At 36.3% G+C, this 16,662-nt stretch overlaps 1 protein-coding gene across 1 annotated transcript; it reads left to right on the forward strand.

Moving 5' to 3' along the window:
• Positions 1-747: 747 nt before the first annotated feature.
• CkaCkLH20_05364 (epoxide hydrolase) lies at positions 748-9,767 on the forward strand (the record flags this gene model as incomplete). Its single annotated transcript, XM_038888083.1, has 6 exons — positions 748-854; positions 916-1,578; positions 8,386-9,038; positions 9,087-9,276; positions 9,332-9,617; positions 9,675-9,767. The coding sequence occupies 6 exons, from the start codon at positions 748-750 to the stop codon at positions 9,765-9,767; spliced, it is 1,992 nt and encodes a 663-aa protein (XP_038746559.1).
• Positions 9,768-16,662: the final 6,895 nt, after the last annotated feature.

A 16,662-nucleotide genomic window follows, 5' to 3' on the forward strand; every position in this document is an offset into this window, starting at 1 on the left:
CCAGATGTGTTATTCCTACTGCGCGTTCCATACACGCTGACTTAGTGGATAGTCTCCTCAGTGCTAAGTTCCAATTCTTCGACACGACACCCACTAGTTAGATCCTGAGCCGGTTCACAAATAATCTCAATAAGACTGCTTAATTTAAGTTTTTACTATATAAGTCTATAGTAGGTAATAGCTATAAATAAGCTATAATATAAGGGTACTCTAGCTAATATTAGATCTTAAATAATTATATTAAATAAAACTATAACTATAAAGCTTTATTAAGCTTTATTAAATTATAATTAATAATAATAGCTTTACTCTTAAGGTTCTTAAACTATTTAGAGGTAAGTTGTAAATAATAATATAAATATATTTTCTCTTTAGAGAAATTATAAAGTAAATTAAACTAAATAATATACTTTTTAAACTATCTATTTTTTCTTTCCTTATTTATTATTTATTATTGATATAATAGATCTTAATAAGATGGACCTTATAGTAAGCAGTGGCTTTATCTCCCTAGCAGCCACGTTTGTGTCGGCCTCGGCCTCTATTCTAGTTATAGTAGGGACCTCATGGCTCAGCTTGCCATATTTGGTACCTCTCGGCGTTGTCTACGTCATGATCCCGAGTTACTATTTGCACGCGTGTCGCCAAATTAGGCGACTGGAAAATGCGGCGCGCGGTCCCCTCCTCAACGTCGTCTCTGAGATGAGAAATGGTGCTGCGGTGATTATCTCATTTGGACAGCTTGAAATGTTTCAGCACAGCGCAAGACAGAGAATCGACGATTATGTGAGGGTATGGGCCCCGTTTCTGGCACTGGACGTCTGGCTTCTACTTCGACTCCAATTTCTTTCCAGGTAAGTATGATTGGCTTGCGATGGAGACTCGGAATGCGATACTGACCACCATTGTTCCTAGTTTGATTCAATTTCTCTCCGCCACTCTGTTGCTCTGGCTCGACAGCACACCAAGCACCCTAGGTCTCATCATGAACTTTGTGATTCAAATCACGGCGCAATTCAACGTACTGGTTCAGAACCGAGCCAATCTCGAAGCAGACATTACCTCAACAGAGCGAGTACTTTCGTATGTCGACCTAGAGCCCGAGGAGCGTTCGGATGAAAAAGCCGCTGTACCCTTGACATGGCTGCGGACTCCAGTTATCCAGTTCAAATCCTTTACGATGGGCTACCAGCCCAACCAACCTCCGTGCCTGCGCGACATTAATATCACCATTAACGCTGGCGATCATATCGCCGTCGTGGATCGCACTGGAGCCGGAAAGTCTTCTTTTGCGCTCGCTTTACTTCGTGCCATTGATAGCGAAGCAGTTCATAATGGAAAAATTGTGGTGGATGGGCAGGACATCTCGAGTCTCAGGATTGATGACGTCCGCCAGAGAATCACCCTTTGGCCGCAGGAAGCTCCCATATTCCGAGGCACACTACGGGACAACGTTGACCCTAGCGGTATGGTAGCCGAAGAGAGAATTCGGAATATTGTCAATGACTGCCTCATACCCAAATTATTCGGCATGGAGACCAACCCGAATCCTCTGGAGCTACAAATTAACAGCTCAGGGTGAGTCGTCGAAACATTGAATGCTTGTGCAACATCAGTATCTTGAAAGAGGTGACAACTGAGGAATGATAGGTCCAACTTGTCTGCGGGACAGATACAAGCTATTGCGCTTGCTCGGGCGATGCTGTCTGAGAGCAAAATAGTGATACTAGATGAAGGTGAGTACGTGATCTTTATGTCTCCTGCAACTCCGAGAGGAAAACGCCTAGAAAGCTAGGTATAAGACACAAAGACCAAGCCTACAATCTAAAAACACAACAGGAACCGCGACTTTTGACGCTTCCATCTGCGGTTTGGTTGAAGAGGCAATTCGGACCAGGTTCCAAGGGTGCACTGTCGTTTCCATCACGCATAGCATGCAATCAGCAGTGAGTCGGGTCTCATATATGACCGATTAAAAGACGGGAGAGGCAAGTTCTAACAGGCTTTATGATATAGGTGACGTATGATAAAGTATTGGGATTGGATGCGGGACAGGTGGTTGACTTTGGCCCTCCAGTGCATCTACTTGCGGAGAAGGAGTCATTGTTTTTCCAGATTTACAAGGAGGCACAGGAGATTCTAATTGACAAGATCATGAGTTCTTGTTGAAGTGATGATGTAGCCTAATCTTTTACATGGAAAACTATTCCTCAAGTGGTTGCATGAAACGAGTTTTCCTTCTTCTTTCGTCCCTCCCAATCATCGTCACCCTTCTTCTACTTAGATCTTTGCGCTTGTTTATAGATTCATGTAGTCTATAAATTTACAATTGGCTCACTAATCTTTCAATCAAAAAAGGGATATCTTTTGGCATTGGGAAAGAAGTGACATTTAAGAGCGTGACATAATAGAAACATGAAGTGTGGGATTGTGCTGCTGCGTCAGATTTAACTAGACTTTGTGTCTCCCAACCATAATGCCAAGGCGTTATAGACTGACTCGACGCCATGGGAGAATCATTGAGTTGAAAGCCAATCTTTGGGCTTTGTATTCAGGACAAAGCTGAAGCAGAAAAGACAAGCCTCAACCTTCTATGAAATGGAGACTTCTATACTCCTTTTCACTCTGTTGGTTGTATGTATATGTAATATCCACCGATGCGAATCATTGCTGGTTTGAACACCCTTGACATCACATAACATCCCCTTTAAAACATGCACTTTCGATTTGAAGTTGTACCTTCGTCACCACATGCAGCCATTGTTTACTCATTTAAGACTCTATGGAAAATGCTATGTTGGTCTACAAATGTACAGTATGTTACCGATCACCTGGCTTGCTGAAGTTGAGCTGCCCGACCCGCACATCAATTAATGGAGGCAACGGAACTTCGCATCTGACCACCATTTAGAACAAGGCTTTTATTATTACCTCTTATTCCGCCATTTTCAGCGTGGCGGGCTATGCATGTGATACCTAAAGTGCACAACGTGCCTCCAATAGCGAACAAGAAGCCTCGTTTACCATGTGCGTCGCTCGCCTCACTTTTCACGCGTAAACCAATCAAGATCAGAAGATGTCAGTTCAAGTGGCTGTGGGGGTTGCCTTAGTCGTCATAGCATGGCAGGTAGTTAGGCAGCAACGCGGCATTTTCTAATCCTTCCGCGATCTTGCGCATAAAGCTAAGCTTCTCGCTCTGTTCATTCATTATGCCTCACAAGTATCACCCTTTAGGCCACCTTTCGGCATCAGTGCAGTCTAGTAGTCGAACACAAATGCCAGTCGTCTTGAAAAAACAAAAGCACACGTCTTCAAGCATCTTCAAGTTATCTCTCATACTGGCTATTGCCCGCCGTATGAATCTACGGCGATCATTCAAATCAAGCAGCTTTACCTCTCGTAACCGATAGGAACAAGATGTTCCCAGCCCTGGCCCTCCGTCATACATAGGTCATAGCCATCAACCGAGAAAGGTAGCAATCTCCAGCGATGGGGTTCGATAAAAGCCTCCTGGACGCGGCGTTGAAACGTCTGGGCTTTCCGCTCTTCACCCTGATTACTGGGCGCGAATCATCTCCATCTAAAGAAGTCCAAACTGAAATCGAGGAGCTCAAAGTATGGAAGATCTTGGCAGAGGCCTTCAAGTATTCCCCAGACTTGAAACCTGAGATTGAGTTGTTGAAAAGAATATGTGGCCAATCAAGCATGAAGGATATGAGGAACAGTAGGGATGGGGATCCCCAATTAACAGCGTGGCTCCACGACGTGGACCAGGAAAATCGTCCTCGCTCTTACAACGGCGCGATGTCCACAGCTTCACTCTACTATGCTCTCAACCTCAAGGTTGTATTCCATGTTACTCTTAAATTTTCAAAATAACTGTCAAATAATGGCGCTAACCTATGGACGATAGCGCTCAGGCGGAGAAGAGTCCACAGATGCGGTTAGACGTCGTCTGTAAGTCACAGCATGAGTAGTCAACTGCGCCTATGCGCAGGGCGAGACCTTCGAATTGATTGAATGCTTCAAAGGTACATACCGCATCCAATGCCATCTACGCTGGGTGCACTGTTACTAGCGACGCCCCAACTTCAACTGCCGGTCGTCAATGACTTGGTTGCTAAACATTTCAGTGCTTCCACCTGCGTCGCCCTCAATACGTCTGTGAGTCAAGGTCAAAACCAGCACACCGTTGCATGTTCACACTGATGTATTGGTTGACTGATGGCGGCTCTAGCATTCCGAACTAGAACTCACCTTGGAATTCCATTTACCTCACTATGTCTGGAGAGCGGGTAGTGTTTCCATGCACGACAATCGCAAGACAATGTCTGGTGATCCTATCAGGCTGTCACTACAACTTCCCTCATTGACGTCTTCGACCAGTGAAGGTAATGAGTTTCTCTGCGAGAGTACTACATCAATCTGCGTGGCAGCTTCTTCGTACTTCTGGACGGCTATCTGTCTTGCGGACACATATTGCGAAGATCTGGACGATGATCCGTATTCATTGTCCCAATATGGCTACGGTAACGACGAAAGCAATGCCACTGCTTCTGATGTCGACATCGGAGACGGCATTAGCTTGGGTGTTCTCGGAGCCAATCTGGTTGAGGATTGCCGTGTATATTTTCTACTTGTTCTTTCGACGCAACTGATTCGCATCAAAGATGAGTGGAAACACCTGGAATATAACCTCCGATGGAGAGTCCATGACCAGGTAAGAAATTCCTGTCCAACTATGTCTCGATCTTCTGCCTCATGTTGTCCCGCTGAATCTGTTGTCGCCGACAACCATTGCTTCTAAGATGCAAATGTTGAGAACAGACTTCATGACCATGACACTAAGATCAACCTTTTAGCTACAGGATCCCTATGCACGAGCGTTACTTCGAGAGGACGTGAACGCGGCCACCACAGATTGGGTTCAGCAAGCCTCAAGAGCGGAAACATGGGCACTTCAAACCAATGAACTCCTCATGAAGCTGACTAACCTGCTTCGCAAAAGCATTGGGGCATGGGAACAGTTCGTGTTGAACCAGTGGGATCAAATGACAATTCAAGCGGACCCTTCGACAGACAGTCGTATTGAGGAGTTGTACGACATTATCACGGACTCTTTTGAATCGTTAGACTGGGATTCTCGAGCTCTTGCTCGGTTGAAGGACGAGGTAGAAGTGTTTCGAACAAAGGTAATTTCACTTCCTGCACACGAGCACATCGACAGGAATACTTCAAGAACACACCGAAAACTAATCAATAATACAGTTGCAAATTCTTGCGTCGACTAACCGAGCAACTATGGGGGGAATTGATATTGCAGTGTCAGAGGTTGGCTCTAGTACCACCAGTAGCGACGGCTTATCTGGTGTTCCAAGTACGCTTCGCACTGAATTGCAGCAGTCTACGAAAGCCTCCTCTTTTTCCACCGAAACTGAAACTCCGATTGGAACTGCCGCAACTGAAACCGTACAGACTTTCTATCTTCACAAGGATGCCGCGAAAAGTATTGAAGAAGAAATCAACAGTGAAATCGAGTCAATTGTCTCCGACGACCAAGACATACATTCACAAAGCGAAGTTGATCAGACAAGATGGAAGCTCATTCGTGCCGCGACTAGTTACTTAGCAGAGATGCTAACCGACAATGTCGAGCTGGCTGCCTTGTATGAAGAGGCTGCGCTCAGGCTGGAAGAAGATCGCTTTATTCGTAACCACGTCAGAATCCTGAAGAGGTACTACACGTACTTGAGGTCAGAAGCAGTAACTCGCAAGCAAGTAACAGCAATCAATTTTCTCCGACCTCGGATGTACCGAACAATGATTTCCAAGGATATTTGGGACAGAGTCAGGTTATTCGACGCTACAACAAAACAGCTGGTGAAGGCTCAGTTGCCGCAACAAGAGGAAAGAAATTTAACCTTGGAACGCCTGCTCAAAAGCGTTGATGAACCATTGGAACCCTGTACTCCAGAGAGTGCAGGGATTTCAAGTGTCCATGCGGACAACTGGGATATGAACGTGGATGACAGCGTGGGCTCTACTGACGACGAGTGTTCTGATCACGATGAAGTTATTGAATATGTGACGTTGGAGGAGGCTAAAAGCTTTTTCCTCACGGGAACACCATTGCAAGAGTTCAAGACAGAATTGCGGGACTTCGTCTATCCAAAGCCTCCGACTCATCGTTCTGCCTGCACAAAGACTTTATGCACCTGGCAGGTTGAACTGCACAAGTGGTTCATGGGGTTTTGGTCTCCGCCCCGGTCTGGCTACCGAAGAATATGGTTTGAATGTGTAAGTCGCGAAAACAACCCTATTTTGGAGTCCCGTGTTGACAGAGAACATGAAAAGTCCTGTGGAGAGACTTTGAAACTGGACGTTCTGGAGATTAGTCCCGGCGGAATCCAGAGATTTCAGGCGCAGCTGATGGGTCATGGGCGCGATGACACTGAAGGGGTGAGTCGCGAGGCAGCATCCGCCACCACGAACGTTCCACCACGACCCCCTCCCCGTGCTATTATTCGGGATCAGCGAGACCGCAGCAGTCTAAGTACGCCTTCCGACACCGAACATACTGCAGACATATCCGTTACTTCTGAATCCTCGTCAGCGACTTCTTTGTCGCTAGACGAATCGACGCCTGAATCTTATGGGTCAACACCTCAATATCTCTTAGTATGCATCAACCAGAAATTCCTTCCGACCCTCATCCAGATCGATTGTGCCGGCTTAGAAAACGATCAATATGTCTTCCAGAGAATAATGCAAGAATACCGCCAGGCACGCCTGGCATCCGAGTGGAAGTTGTCGTACATCATACCCTGGTCAATCTGCGCAACCTTCTCCCATTTATCAGACTTGATGCGAAGTCGGTTTCCCGCTTGGCTGAAGGGTATGATCAAGTGGTTGCACGCAGGTATCGATATTGAGTTATATCGCATGAATTCGGCATATTTTGTCCAGGTATGTCACTACAACATGTTGGATGCAAAACATCTCAATTTGCTGGTCTGTTAACTGACGTTTCAAAGTTTGAACTTGTACCTGTCTGCGAGGTCTCCGTCCCAACCGCTTTTAAGAAAGGCGAATTTCCCCCACAGAGCGAGGTGGAAAAGGGGAACTATGTGTACAGACCAGTCCCGATGAGCGATGTCAGATTCAGCTCCATTCCACTTGCTCATCTAACGAGACACACACCGCGGCCCGCAAGACATATGGACAAGTTCTGGATTACTAGGTTTCCAAAAAAGCTACAGTCTCAACTGCTTCGTCAAGCTGGGGCTTATGAAGAGCCGATCATAGGTTGGGGCATACGAGTGAACGAGAGTTTCAACTGGAGCCATTTCTTTTTTCTTTTACTTCTCATTTTCCTCCTTATCGGCGCAATTTTGGGCATTTATTTACTGTCGCGGCCAGATGACGCATCTGTGTTTGGTCTGGGTGCTTTTCTGGTTGCTGCTGCTGCTATCTACATTCCTCTCCAGTATTCCGCTTGGAGGGAAATGCTTGATTAAGGAATTCGATGTAGTCTAGCGCAATTAGTGGTGAACATCTGAGAAGAATTCACAATGGTTGTTGGTGTTTTATTCAGACGACTCGGAATAATGGCAAGCGGAGCTGTGTTTGCTTTCATCGTCCGACCCTATGTCTGATGCCGTTGTTCGTGGTGTCGTCCGCGATTCAAATAGGGCGATTTGCCTCAAGTGCTGCGTACTTGGCTAGGTTGCCTATGCGGTGTTAGCCAGCTAATTAAGTCCAGCTATCAATACAATCCAGGCCAAGTTACAACTAGCTGGCGGCAACTAGACCAGTCAAAAACGACTCGACGTCGCCTGCATGGACGCACATGATGAACAGTACAATAACGGGCTCCTTCGCATCCCGATACGGCCCACCTCCGTACGACGTCGTTCAGTCGCACTTTCATCGGATGAGGACCCAAGTGGTTCGCATGGGCCCTATCGTATTCGTTCTTATGCAAGAATGAGCTCAACATCCCGACGATCCCGGACTTTAGACTGCCCGTCGCGCCCCGTCTGCCGAGGCGACCCACTTTCATCCGCGGGGCACACGGGACGGTCGGCCAAATAGCAGGCGGTGGACTTTCACCCCGGGACATGATGATGCAGTTGGGATGTCGAACTCCGTACCACGGAAAGTTTGATAAATCCCTGCACGCTTTTGAAGTCCCCGTGCGGGGAGATTTATAATCCTTCGCTCCGTTCCGCATGTGCAATTCACGATATACTTCAGTATCCCCATCATCTAGTGCTTGTACGGTTGCTCGAACTAGAGACGAGCAGCGTGTTCGACCGATGCGATTTCCCTCGACATCCCACCACTTCTGACTCACCAAATTCAATATACCTGACGATATTTCAGCATGGCTCACGCATTTGGAACTGTCCCCAAGGGTGCAGCGAAGCAGCCTGAGAAGTACACTCTCCGGGTGCCCGATGAGGAGATCGATGACTTCAAGAAGCTCCTCGCCTTGTCCAAGATTGGACCAGAGACGTTCTACAACAGACAAGAGGACCGCCAATTTGGTGTAACTCGCAAGTGGCTCATTGAGGCCAAAGATGCCTGGCTCAACTACGATTGGCGCAAGCGGGAGGATCGCATCAACTCATTCCCAAACTTCAAGGCAAAGGTCGACCACAAGGAAATCGGCACCACGGATCTTCACTTCGTCGGCCTCTTTTCATCGAAGCCGGATGCGCTCCCAGTCATCTTTATGCACGGATGGCCTGGCTCTTTCCTCGAGTTCTTGCCTATGCTCGACCTCATCCTGAAGAAATACACTCCAGAAACCCTCCCATACCACATTATTGTTCCCTCTCTGACTGGCTACGGGCTGTCAGCATCGTCAGCCCCACTGGATAAGGAGATTACCGTGGATCAAGTAGCAGGTATCATGCATCAGCTGATGCTGGACCTCGGATTCGGAAGTGGCTACGCAGCTCAAGGAGGCGATGTCGGGAGCTTTCTGGCTAGATTCATGTCGGCGAACTACAAGGAATGCAAGGCAGTTCATTGTAAGTCACGGAACGCGGGCTGATCTGTCATGAGCTAATGTGTCAAAGTGAACATGCTTTATCCCAGTCCCGATGACCAACCTGGAAGCACTGACGATCTCACTGCCGAAGAGCAGAAGCACACTCAGCACATGCTCCAATGGAGAACTACGGGAATGTCGTACGCGTTGGAGCACGGTCTGAGACCGGCAACCATTGGGCTTGTCCTCTCGGCCAGCCCAATTTCCTTGCTAGCTTGGTATGGCACCTGAATTCCGGACAAAGGCGTGAAGCCAGCGCTAATCCAGGTCTAGGATCGGCGAGAAATACCTGGAGTGGGTTGACAATTGCTACCCGCTGCAACTTGAAACCATCCTCGATCTCGTCAGCCTGTACTGGTTTACCTCCACATTCCCCAGGAGTATTTACCCGTACCGGGCTCTGGCCCAGTGGATCACCGCTGGGAGTGTAATGCCTATTCCGACATCAAAGGAAATACCACTCGGGTACTCTTTCTTCCCGAGTGAGGTCAGTTTCATGCCCAAGGCATGGGCTGAGAAAACTTACCCCAACCTCAAGTTCTACCGAACTCACGAGAAGGTGAGTGATGGCCGACCTCATATGAATCTTGAATAACATACTAACACTGGCATTCAGGGTGGACACTTCGCTGCGCTCGAACAGCCCGAGCTTCTCTTGCAAGATGTCGAGGATTTCTTGAAGTCGGTGAAGGCTACGTCGAAGATTTGATTTGTAACACATGTTGAGCTGAAGGATACTTTCACATGATTGTCAGTCAATTGAGATACATGTACAAACGAATCGGAGATATGATTGGCCCTGATTGCATTTGTCTTTCACGTTGTGTCAAACACTTAGCACTATATTGAGAAGTGAATACGAGTATTGGTTAAAGTCTTATATCATAGGTTAAAAGAAAACTCATAAATATCTCATATCTAGTGAGTTAGAGCGCGTAGGACTAGGGAAATAGAAGTATATATTTAGGTATATAAAGCTATCTAGAATAGGTATAGGATATATAGCGTAATATATAAACTACCTTATTATATATAGAGTTATATAAAAATATAACCTACTAAAAGGCTAAAGTAGTAAGTAAGGCTATTATAATATACCCCCTTAGACGTTAAAAATAGCTAAATATATAATTTATACTATATTAGGCTTAAAATACCCCTAAAAAGTCTATTAAAATTAATCTAAGATATCCTTTATAATTAGAAAAATAAAATAATAAAAGAAAGATATTTCTAGTAATATTTATATATTATTAATAGGTAATTTTTTATTACTCCTTTTTATTATTATTAAGGCTAAAAAAGGCTATTAAGTACTTAATAAGATAATATAAATAAGGTATATTGATAGTCTAAAGTATAGATATTAATAAATATCCTATTAGCCCTTTTACTTTAACTTTTTTTCCCTATTTATATTATAATAACTATTATAAGTTATTCAAATCTCCTCTTTAATATATATCCTTCTATATAATAATTTTTTTATTATAAGATAATACTTTTTAATATTATTTTAAATAGCTAAATTAAAGAAATTCTATATTATATTTAAATATAAAGAGTATAAATATATAGGCTATACTATTACTACTATTATTATTAAGGTAGCTACTAAAGTAGCTAAAGAAGCTACTAAAGTAGCTATTAAAGAGGAAGAAAAGAAGAAGTAGTTTACTACTATTAAGAGTATATCTTTATTACCCTATTATTTTAAAACTTATTTAGTAATATTTATAATATTTTAAATTATTAAGTATTAATATATTAAAATATAAATAAAAAGTATAAAAGAGAGGAGGAGGAGGAGCTTAACCTATATTATACCTACTCCTATAAGGAGTACCTTTAGTCTATACTTTTAAGTAAAACCTAAAGTTATTATTATAATTAGAAAAAGCTCTCTAAGGAGGCTCTTACCTCTTATTATTATTATAAGAACTATTACTATAAGTATATTAATCCTATTTATATATATCTCTATATCCCCCTTACCCTATTAGTTATACTTTTTACTATAAAATTCTAATAGGTATATAAAGCCCTAAATAAAAAGTCTACTTAGACTATAAGTTATTTTATTTTATAGGTTTAATTTATATTTTAATATATTTCTATATCTAAATATTATTTTAATATAAGGAATAAGACCTAAATTATCAATATTATACTATTAAGTATACCTTTAAGCTAGTTAAAGCTAATATTATTTTTATACCTATTATTAGAGTAATTATACCTATAGTTACTCCTATTATACCTATTACTCTTATATCTACTTTTAGTCTTACTATATTTCCTTTTATACTTATTACTATTATTCTTATACCTACTTCTATTATAATTACTATTTTAAATATACCTACTATCTCTATTATACTTAGTAGCTAGCTTTTAGATATTATATTTAGATGCTTATATTAAAAGTACTTTTCTTACCTTTAGGTAATGCTATTAGGGTAGCTACTATTAGTAGTCTTCTTTATAGTTCTTTTAATAAGTAGGTAGAGTTATAGCTAGAGGCGTTATATACCTATAAGGGCTAAGTCTTTTTATATTTAGTTCTCTTTTCTATTAATATATCCTTAATATTATAGTTAGGCTAATATACTCTAGTTAAGAAAATATACCTTTAGGCTTTAGATTTACTTTTCTAGCTCTTATAAGCTATATTTAAGCTCTCTAGCTAATAAGCTAAATAAAACTTCTTTTTTAGTTAATATATTAATAATATAAATACTCTTTTTACTCTAAAATATTTATAATAAGTAACTATATATTCTAGAGGTTTAAGAGAGTATAAAAGTATTTAAACTTTACTCTTAAAAGGTTCTTAATAAGTCTATTAGCTAACATAAGATCTATAGGTATATATATAATATTAAAACTTCTTTTTTAGAACTCTTATTATAGCTATATATTCTAGATATTAATATACCTTAAGTAGGTTAAAATATATTCCCTATTATTAATAATTAGTCTTATTATCTATTAATTATTATAATTAATCTTTTAGGTACCTTTCCCTACATATAGAGCTATATCTTAAAAGAGTTACTTAAGAGCTATAGTTTCTTTAATAGTATTCTTAAAGCTTAAAAGCTCTACTTCTATTATAGAAGTTAAAATAGTATTTTAATATATAGCTTTATAGTAAATAGCTCCTTTAAAGAGTAAAATAATATATCCCTAAGAGGATCTATATATTTCTTTATTATCTATAAATAAGGTATCCCCCATAATTACTAAGGCTTATTCTATTTTACTCTTTATATTTCTAAAGTATATATAGAGAAAATATATTAAATATAGATATTAAATAGCTTAATTAGCTATTATAATATAAGCTATAAAGGGATTTATAAGGAAATAAAATAGATATATAGCTATAAAAGCTATATTAAGGTATATTATAATAATAAAGTATAAAATAGATCTTATTTTCTCTTAGTATTCCTTAACTTATATTAGAAAAGCTTAATTTAGGTTCTTTTTAAGCTTTATAGTTAGAAGTAGAGTTAAAGAGAAGAGCCCTTTTAAGAGATTAAAACGCTTTATAACCTTTTTAGTATATAAATTATATATAAAAAAGAGTTTATAATTTAAATAGTTTTATAGAATATACATTCTAAAGTAGTAAGATATTAAATCTTAATTCTTAAGTTTATATATATTTATAAGGCTATTAATAATATATTTTCTTTTTTAAAGGTAGTCTTAATAATATATTATAAGTATATTATTAATATAAAATAGGATTATAACTTTATAGTCTAAATTAGTAAATAAATATACTTCTTCTAGATAGAGCTAAAGTCTAAAGCCTTTAAGAGTTATAGCTAGGTATTTATACTAAAGAAGTAGTATATCTTATAGTCTATATAAAGTATAATTTAGTTTAATATACTTCTTAAGCTAATAGAAACCCTCTAGAAGCTTATAGTAGATTAGAAGTCTATTAGGATCCCTTTCTATATTTAGAAATATATTATTTATATTAAACTATTAGACTTTAAGGTTAAACTATATTATAATAGCTATTATAATATAAAAAGTCTTTATAGCTAGAGTTATAATATATATTATTTCTAAAGAGGATTCCTCTTATAGGTTGCTATATATATATATTTAAGCCTTAAAGTATTTAAGAAAGCTATTCTTATTAATCTTATATATAAAAACCTATTTTAGAGGTAGAGGTTTTAAGGTTATATTATTTTAATTAATAATTCTCTATATACCTTTCTTAATAAGCTTATATATTTTAATATATACTACCTTAATATAGTATTCTTATATATACTTAGGGAGCTTTTTAAGGTCTTTTTAATATATAGAAGGCTTCTAAAGTTCTAAAAGATAGATTTAATAGTTTAAAACCCCTTTCTATTTTAGCTATTATTAGCTTCTAACTTAACTTTAAATAAATAAGTAAAGTATTTTATATCTTAAATCTCCTTCTTTAATAGCCTTCTTTTAGTTTAATATAAATATAATAAAAAAGGTTTTTTAAGTAAGTTAGTTTTTAATTAGGATAAATCTTTTATTATATTTAATTTAATTAAAAAGTTATTTTAAAATTATTTTTAAGTTAAAATTATCTTTTAGACTAACTATATTATTAATATAGAAAATTATAATATAGAATTAGTTTAATACTTTTTATTTATATTAACTTAAGTAGATAGTAGGGCTATAATCCTTCTATTTATAGCTCTATTTTAAAACTATATTAGAGATTATTATTAGGGCTAAAGGCCTTTTTAAACTATTAATATATAATTTTAGTTTCTCTATTAGAATAAGAGCTTTATTTTTAGTATCTTTATTTAGAATAAGTATTCTAAGTCTAACTTAAAGTTTATTAGTCTCTTTTAGGAGATTATATTAATTATTAAGAGATATACTAAAAGTATTAATCTCTATATTATATATAGGAAATATTATATTAATAGTCTTTAGTATTTTAGCGTCTTTTATAGGCTTATCTTTAAACCCTATAGGGTTAAGAGTTAGCTCTAGAGTAAATAGACCCTTTAGAACTTTATTTCTAGGTTCTATATATATCTTAACGTCTTAAAGTAATATATTTAAGATCTCTTACTTATTAAAAATATCTTTTCTAACTATTTTAGTTTCTTTTTATATACCTCAAAGCTTAAGAATTTTATTTAGAAATTATTTAATCTTTAATTTATCTTCTATAATATAATAGATAATATTAAAAGTTAATTCTATATATTTATCCTTAAGTAAATAAAACTTAAACTTATTAAACTAAATATTTTAAGTAATAATAACTCTCTTAAGTATAGATACTTAGATTTAATAGAGATTATATATATTTAGTATATATCTTACTAGATATTTAATATATTCCTATAGATATACTTTATAATACCTTTTTCTTTAGCCCTTTTCTCTTTTCTTTTTAAGTAGATATATATAGTAACTATAAGTATAGACCTATCCCTAATAGGGCTAAAGGTCTCTTATAACTATAATAATATATAAGGGTATTTATTAATAGAAGTACTAAAGATATTATTCCTCTTTAGCTTAATTTAGGGACTTTTAATTAGACTTTTTATATAGACTTATATTATAAAGGTAGATTACTATAAGTATAGCTTTAATTACTATTTCTAGAGGTAAGTTTATATTAATCTATATCTTAATACTATATATAATTACCTCTTACTCTATATATTTATTACTACTAATTAGTTCCTTTATATCTAAGGGAGGATTCTCTATATTAATATTATTATTCTATACTTATTATTAATACTTTATAAAGCTATTTATAATAATAATAGCTATTTTATTATTATAGTAGACTATATATACTATTAAGCCTTAATACTATTTAACTTAATATTTAACAAAGAAAAGTATTAAAAAGACTTTCTTAAGCGTTTTATTAAAAAGGGGAAATCCCTAAAGTCTTTTAGTAAACTTATTCTTAATTATAAGGAGGTAATTAGCTCCTATATATATTTAAGGGTAATAAAAGATATTCTAAAAAATATAATAATAAGGTTAAATTGCTTTTCTTTTTAATATTAAATATAAAATAACTTATTTAATATAGATTTTAATATAGTCTTTATATTAAATATATATTAATCTTTATATTTTTACCCCCTAAATATTATTAACTATATATTTAAGAGCGTTAGAACTAAAGTATCTACTTTATAGGTACTAGAGGTAAGTATTATTAGAGCGTTCCTTATAATAGTTATAAGAGTTATATTTATAAGGGAGCTTAATAAGTTAGGTAGTTATAATAATAGAGGTAAGGCTTATTAAAATATATTTAAAAGGGTAGATAGAAAGTAGCTTATATTTAAAGAAAATAAAGCTATACTTTTTATATAACTTAATAAGAATAATATTTTAAGAAAGCGTTCCTATATAGAAAGTATAGTCTAAGCTATAGTATTAAACTTTACTCTTAAGAAGAGTACTTTCTAAAATAATATTAATATAGAAACCTTTAATATATATAACGTTCCTTAGAGTAAGGTCTATTAATATCCCCTTATTATTTAGAATACTCTTTATAATATAGATATTATATTTAAAAATAGGAATCTTAGCTATTTTAGCTTTTATAAAGTTATTTAGCTTAAATAAAATAAAAGAGTTATTTTAGAGACGTTTTCTATTATTTACTAAGTAGGTTATACTATAATTATTAAAGATAGTACTATCTAAAAGCTAATAGGGAGATATAACTTAGGTTAATAAGAAAATCCTAAAAAGTATAATAAAATTAGTATCTTAATTCTTAATTAATATATTAAAATTAATAAAGATTATAATAATATTTTTAGAATATTAATCCTATTTACCCCTAAGTTAAAAGACCTACCCTAAGTATTACTACTCCTTCTACTACCTTATCTATTACCCCTCCTATAGGCTCTACCCTATTAGCCCTATTTATAACCCCTATTATAAGCTAAAGTTACAAATAGGTCTTAAAGCTACTCCTTATAGATTAGAGTAAACTTAATATATAAGAATTCCTAACTATTAATAATAATAAGGGTTTCCTAAATATATTTCTCTTCTATTTTAATATTATAATACTTAAAATAGCCTTAATATATATATTTAATATATTTATAGTTTTTAAGAAGCTAATAGTATTTATCTCTATAAGGGTAAATATAAAGTTATCTTAATAGCTAATCTATTTATCTTATAAATATAGTAAAAATACCTTAGGATCTATACTATCTTTTAGCTTTATATTTTTAAATAAAAGTCCTAAAAATAAGGGTATATTCCTCTATACTTTATATTAAAAAACTACATATTATATTAAATTATAATTAATAAAGTTTCCCTCTAGCTTATTTTAAGCTAAGTTATTAACTTACTACTTTTAAGAAGCTTTAAGCTATAAATTCCCTTTATATTTTAGGGATTATATACTATTAAGCTTCTAAAAAGTTATAGTTTTATTTCTTAAGCTAAATAATAAAATTAATATTTAAATTTACTTTTTATAATATCTAGAGGAAAGCTAAATAAACTATATTAATTATTAATAAGTCTATTAGAATTAATTACTTTTTTAGAGTATAAAT

The sequence above is a fragment of the Colletotrichum karsti genome, assembly GCF_011947395.1.
Source record: "Colletotrichum karsti strain CkLH20 chromosome Unknown Scaffold15, whole genome shotgun sequence".
In the NCBI taxonomy this organism is placed as follows: domain Eukaryota; kingdom Fungi; phylum Ascomycota; class Sordariomycetes; order Glomerellales; family Glomerellaceae; genus Colletotrichum; species Colletotrichum karsti.